This window comes from Vigna umbellata, chromosome 11, assembly GCF_029865625.1.
Source record: "Vigna umbellata cultivar VRB3 chromosome 11, Vumbellata_1.0, whole genome shotgun sequence".
NCBI classification, from domain to species: Eukaryota; Viridiplantae; Streptophyta; class Magnoliopsida; order Fabales; family Fabaceae; genus Vigna; species Vigna umbellata.
The window spans coordinates 25,542,339-25,549,305 of record NC_142175.1 but is presented as its reverse complement, the minus strand read 5'-3'; the positions used below and the strand labels follow the sequence as shown (position 1 = coordinate 25,549,305).

At 32.5% G+C, this 6,967-nt stretch overlaps 1 protein-coding gene across 1 annotated transcript; it reads right to left on the bottom strand.

The window, feature by feature from the left end:
- Positions 1 to 3,008: 3,008 nt before the first annotated feature.
- Positions 3,009 to 6,422, bottom strand: CRCK2 (calmodulin-binding receptor-like cytoplasmic kinase 2). Its single transcript, XM_047320578.2, has 6 exons — positions 6,042 to 6,422; positions 4,995 to 5,251; positions 4,725 to 4,893; positions 4,558 to 4,647; positions 4,124 to 4,425; positions 3,009 to 3,736 (listed from the first exon to the last, which is right to left on the bottom strand). The coding sequence occupies exons 1-6, from the start codon at positions 6,283 to 6,285 to the stop codon at positions 3,473 to 3,475; spliced, it is 1,326 nt and encodes a 441-aa protein (XP_047176534.1). The 5' UTR covers positions 6,286 to 6,422; the 3' UTR covers positions 3,009 to 3,472.
- Between the last annotated feature and the right edge of the window lie 545 nt (positions 6,423 to 6,967).

Below are 6,967 nucleotides of genomic sequence, written 5' to 3'. Positions count from 1 at the left end.
ATTTAAAAAAAAATATTCGAAATCAATCATATTACTTATTTTGATCTTCTATTTCTGAATAATTAAAGAAGACGCACGTAGTTTTCTATCAAAGGATAATCACATGTTGATGAAGGCTTTTTGAACATTCAACACTAATATTTTTTCAAAATTAGTTAAATTTATAAATTTGAGGGCAAAACAGTGCTTTCATTAGTTGTATTTCATTATTACAATTTTTTTTATCTCCAAAAATGACTTTTGTTGATATTGGTATTTTTAAATTATTTTTTAACATTCAACCTTTAATACATATATTGATTTAGCCCTCGTAGTTATTATATTATATTTTTAGTTAATTATGTTGACATTTTCATAATGTTACAAGTCAATGTATGTGGATATATTTGAGTTGATAATTATGTCAGCGCAATTACTAATAGTATCAAAGTTAGAGAGGATTATTGAAAATACTAAAAGATATTAGGAGACAATTTTGAATATATTAACAACTTATTTAATTCTGATTTTCATTGGTATTTTATTATCCTATTATAAGTTTCAATCCAATTATCTTACTATCATTTTTGTTAGAACATCTTTCCCATAATTTATGTAGAATGATTATAATAAATTTAGAAGCAATGCATATTCTTTAAATTATCTTCCCAGTCATTTTATTCTATTAAAAAGAAGAATGTCACTGTAGTTAGTAATAGAAATATTAGAAAAAAATAAATATTTGTTCATTAATATATGAAATTGTTAATTCTCAATATAGAATAATATAAAGAAGAAAACAATTTATTATAAAAAATAACGGTTGATTTCTTTATAACTTGATAAGTCTCTTTGATGTATGGAGATTTTGATAGATGTGTTATCGAAGGATTTCTAATTTTGTTTAGAAAAAATTAAGTAGAAAGTTTGCAATTTTCGCTAGAAAAAATCACACGAAAATGTTTGTAATTTTAGTTTGGAAAATGATACAAGAATGTTTGCAACTTTCTTCTGGAAAATTTTATGAAATGGTTTGTGGTTTTTTTGTTAGAAAACTTTTATTAAGGTTTGTAGTTTTTGTCATAAAAAATACATTTTGAATAATAATACTCTTTTTATTTATGGATTTGGGATTTAAAGTGTTAAACCACTTTAAGTTTATGTTGTGCTTTTATTTATGTTATGCTAGAAGAGATTATTTTCTTATTGCATTTTCAATAGTGGTATCACAATATAGCTTTTGAATAAGGGAAGAAAAGAAACAATTTGACAATGCTAACCAAAATCAGGGTTATGTGTGTTGTGTCTTTAAAGAAATGTTAGTGCTGATAATTTTTTTTTATTTAATTAATTCGTTAATGCATGTGTGATGAGATCTAGCTTAGTGGAGGTGACGTTGGTGATAGATACCATTTTAAGTGTGTGTGAGTTTTAAGTGACAGTGATGTAAAAGTTGTTGACATCAAGTTTGATGTGCAAGATGGTGATAATTGATTATGCAAAAGAATTGTTATTAACAATGAGTTTATACAAATCATTATTTACTAGAACTACTAGGGTAGACTTGTTTGTAGTAGGTTAAATATTTGTTTCAAAATGAAAAGAAAAGTCATGTTGAAGCTTCACTAAGCAACAATAATATAGAAGATGTCGACGTAGAGTTTGATGTTCGACTGGTGATGCAAAAGGATTGTTGTTGTCATTGAGTCTATGCAAATCATTAGTAGCAAGAGTTACTCAAGTAGACTTGTTTGCAGTAGGTCAGATATTTGTTTCAAAACGCGGAAAGAAAAATATCATGTTGAAGCTTCACTGAGCGATAATAATCTAGAAGTTATTGACATCGAGTTTAATGTGCAATACGACAATGATTGATGATGAGAAAATATTGTTGTCAATAAGTCTGTGCGAATCATTAGTGGCAAGAGCAACTCAAGTAGACCTGATTAAACAGTATGTCAGATATTTATTTCAGAGTGCAAAAAAAAAATCATGTTGAAACTTCATTGAGCTATAATAATATAGAAGTTGTTGACAATGAATTTGATGTGCAAGACGGTGATGAAATCATGTTGAAACTTCATTGAGCTATAATGATGTAGAAGTTGTTGACAATAAATTTGATGTGCAAGACGACGATGATTGATGGTGCAAAAGGATTGTTGTTGTTAATGAGTTTGTATAAATTATTGGTGACAAAAGCGACTTAAGTAGACATGTTAGATATTTGTTTTAAAGTGCAAAAAAAATTATCAGTGTTAAAGTTTCATAAAGACCTTTTTATAGACGAGGGAAGAAAGATATATTGTTCCGAATGAAATCTATCAAATTCTATATAAATTATATAGAAGAGAATAGAAAAAACTATTTTCATAATGAAGAGTTGATTAAGGCAAGATAATGAGTTAAAAGATTTGTAATTTTATCCATAAAAATTATATTAAAAAGGAGTGTAAGTTTTGTACGAGAATGTATTCAATTTTCATAAAAAAAAACAAAAAAAAACAAGAATCTAGCATGTTTCGTTACAAAAGATTCTTTTATTATTGCAGATTCGCAATTCATCTCTTATCTCAATTAGATTTCTAGTAGGATTCGCTTTTCAAACATAATTAACAGAATCTCTTATCTCAATTAGATTTCTATATTATACTAGAAGTAATTAATGATTGAAAGTATCTATTAAAAGTCGTGTCCAATAATATTAAAAATCACAGTGACATTATTAATGATATTTTCTAAAATAAAAAATGCATTTAAATATTTAGCAATTTAGCAGGAGTATCTGACATATAAATATATTATTGGTGCTTTGATATTTAATTTAGATGTTATAACTGTCACACTTGCAGTTGCAGTGGACCAGCCAACCACCACTTGTTGCACTACCAACTTGGTTTAATATAATAACGTGGCCATTTGCTTCTCACGAACATAATTATGATCAAGATCAATTACTAAGTCACCTACCTCATCAATCATTAGTGTACCAAAAGGGTCCAACAAAACTGAAAAAATGGAACAAATACTGAGCTGAAAATGGAATATTATACACAAATAGAATACACCAATCATGTTTTCAATCAATAGAATACAAATTTTTCTGAAAAGACGAACAAAAATGCACAATTTACGGAAGTAATGCACTCATCTTTAATGGAATTATGCTCCCCCATTTCTATACACAAGCCAAGACTCATGTACAATTTCAACATGCCACTCTAGTCAAAGACCAAACATCCTAAGTGCTAAGGTTTCCTATCATAGAATAGAACAGTGGTTTTTCTTTTCTCCCAAGGCCATTGTCTGTCCTCACCGAGAGTGTTAGAAACATATTCTCTATCACAGTCACCCTCTTTTCTATTGATTGAAAACTAATAATAGCCAGGAGAAAGGTTCATTAATTTCGACCAATAAAAAAGAATGGGTTCGAAGGAGAGCATCTGAGAATGTGTTTACATTTTCAAATGCAAAGGTTGCAGCTTTAGCCTTGTCACTCTCTCAGTGAGGTGCTCCTTTGGGAAGAAGTGGAAAATGAGCGGAAGTTTGAAGCTGATAACTGCTCTCTGAAATCCTTGCGGATGGACCAAAGGATTTCGGCACATCTTTTCATGCTAGGCCTGTTTTGTCTACGTGGAGCCAAGCACTGTAAAGCTAGCTCCAGAATCTTATGCAGTGCCAAAGTGTTTGCGGCAGTCTGATCCAGTCTTGGGTCCAAGACTGAGATAGCATCTTCCTCCATGAACCTCTTCATAGCCTGCATTTGCACCAAACAAGTTCCATTGAATGTGTCAGAGTAAAGAATTAATGATGCATACATTCAAGTTATAAAAGTCTTTTACACTGTCATCTAGTCATATATGATAAGTTTGTTAACTGATTGATTTCTGCTTGATTCACAACATAACAAAATTTGAACTGACAATGCATGTCTGTTAACTCAATAGAAGAGCTTATAGAAATGTCACATTTGTGAGCATTGTCGTAAGCTCTTTCAAATGCCCCTTCAATCCTCTTTAAAAATCAGAGTTGAGCAACATGGATTGGGAAGGAGTAACCATGAAGAGAAGGTGCTGAACTATTCAGCGAAACTGCTAGATAGCAAAAAATAACAAAATGAAGGCAAATAGTGCACAGTACTCACCCATTTTGCTGTTATTCGCTCCTTGAGTTCAAATTTTGGTTCAATGGGGCGTCTGCCTGTGACAAGTTCAACAAGCAAAACTCCAAATGAATACACATCACTCTTCTCAGTTAGTTGATAAGTTTTCAGGTATTCAGGATCCAAGTAACCAGCTGTTCCTTTGACTTGGGTGGAGACATGTGTCATGCCAGAGTCACTGTCTGCGGCTTGTCTAGCAAAACCAAAGTCTGCTACTTTAGCTCGAAAATTTTCAGTGAGAAGAATGTTTGAAGATTTTATGTCTCTATGAATGATAGGATGATCTACAAAGGAAACACAATATACAAACATCAGACTCTCTTTCATCATTCTATATGTCAATAGAGCATCAATTTGCTAACCAAAAGTATTACCCTCCCTCAAGTAATACTAGAGTAACATAACTATAATTGTACCTATATACATATGAAGATAGGTGATAGCATGAGCAACATCAATTGCTACATCCAAACGTGCAGCAAGGTCCAGAACGCACCCATGAATGCCTGTAACAGTCCATTGATCAAGCTGTAGCAAGGCCAAATCACAAACAGACAATAGCTAAAAGACTTGAGAAACTCACAATCTAAATGTTCTCTGAGGGTTCCATTTGGAACATACTCAACAACAATGATCCTTTCATCACCTTGGTCCAAATATCCATACAACTTGACCAAGTTCAAATGTTCCACCTTGGATAGTGTTTGGATCTCGCTCTGAAACTCCACTCCCAAATGTTTCTCATATAGACTCTGCATAGCAAAAGCAATTAACAAATATCTTTTGAGTGTTTGTTAACTGTTATCATTAACATTCTCATTCCATGCAAATAGCTAGAAATGATTTAAAAAACCTTCTTCGCACGCTTTACTGCAACAACAGTCCCATCCAAGAGTTTTGCCTTGTACACAGCACCAAAACCACCTTGGCCAATCTTGAAAGAAGGGGAGAAATTTCTTGTGACTTGGAAGATTTCCTCCATGGTGAACTTCACAATGCCAGGTTCTTTCCTTTGTACTATGTTGTATGAACTGATGTTCATACCTCCATTTGAGTTACGCCCTCTCTGACTACCAGCTCTTGAACCAGCTCTGGAGCCATTCGATGCAGCTATGAAACATAAACAATAATTCATTTAATTTCTCCATTCCATATATAAGCATGAAAGATAAATCTACCTGTATATAGTAGCACTTTGAAATCAATAATGACAAAACACTAAAGAGAAAAATATGCAAACTAGTGATCTGAATGCAATGTATATATAAGGAATTAAGAAATTCCTTAACTCAAACGTTTAGCCACAGAACTTTAAAACCTGTTGTGTTTCCGATACATGTATAGATGCTAATTGTATTCTACATCTTTTTTGGTTACAGTGTACTATTTTTTATAACCATGCAAATCATGACCTAAATGCAATACATTAATGAAGACTTCAAAAGTGAATTCTTGGTTCAAAAAAAATGCAGATTTACTTAATTATTTATTCCAAAAACAAATTCTCGACCCATAATCAAAATTCAAAATCCAAACCGTGATCAATTTCACGATTCAGACCAAAATCTCAAATTCTCTTGTCACCTCTACCCTTCTTCTCAGCAGCTTAAAAAGACAAACTTCTTCACACACGATTTCAAACTACGAAATCCAGAACAACATAGAAGAACGAGCGTGCGTGCGCGTACACACGCACGTCCTCCTAAAGCTAAAGACCAAACTTCCAAGATCTTTTTAGATTAGAATTGATGTTTCACCTTAAAAACCTTTGCTGACATTTAAGGTGAAAATAAATCGAAGCAAAACTCTATCTTTAACAGGAAAAAGAAAAACTAGAAACTTAAGATATTGTATCAAAGTTTTCTTGTCTTTAAAAAAGGGAAAACGGAAGAACTAGTACTGGAAGAAGACTTAAACTCCTCGGAATCCCCGAGGCTCCTGGAGTTGTCGGATTCCGGGGACGCGAAGCACGCGGCGAACATTCCGGTGAAGGACCTTGCGGCGGCGACGACGGGGTTCTGGCGCTCGGAGATTGTGGAGGTGCTGAGCTCGGACGAGGCGTAGCCCGGAGAAGGGGGCACCCTTCCCGGCGTTCTGCTGTAGTCGGAGCCGGATCGCCGGCTAGGGGGATATGGAGAAGACATTTGTGCTTTAGAGAGAGAGAAAAAAAATGGCGGGTCGGTAAGAGAGAGAGTCAACTGAAGTGAAGTAAGAAAAACGAAGACTTTGCAAATTTGTCTGGTGATTATAAACGGTGGGTGACGCTATTATGCGCCGTGGAAGCCAAGCTACCTAAGCCAAGTTTTCAATTTCGGTGGTTCTTTTGTATTGAAAACGTTGTTTTACTACCGCAGTTTCTACGTGTGATTCATTGACAACTTACAACAGACAAAGCCACTGTCAATTATCATATATATATATTATCTAATTAATAATTAAATCATTAGAATTTAAAGTATTTAGTTAAAAATAAGATGAATTTACAAAATATATAAATGAGTATAAATATTATGTGATAAGTAAATTTTGTAAGGTTGAATTATTTAAAGTTTACTATTATATATTATAAATTAAAACCTACCATACTTGTTTATTTTAGGTTTATTGTTATTAATTGAATTATTAATTAATATCTAGTTTTTTATTTGATATTTATATGTTTTACAGTAAAAAAATGCACAAAAAATTATATATAGACTAAAAATAAAACCAAACTCGACAATAACATTAATGTTGTGTTTACTTTGAGGAGATGATTTGTGGGAGTGATTGAATGAATTTGAGGGTAAACTTTTTGTGTTTATTTGAGTGGATTTGGAAGTAATT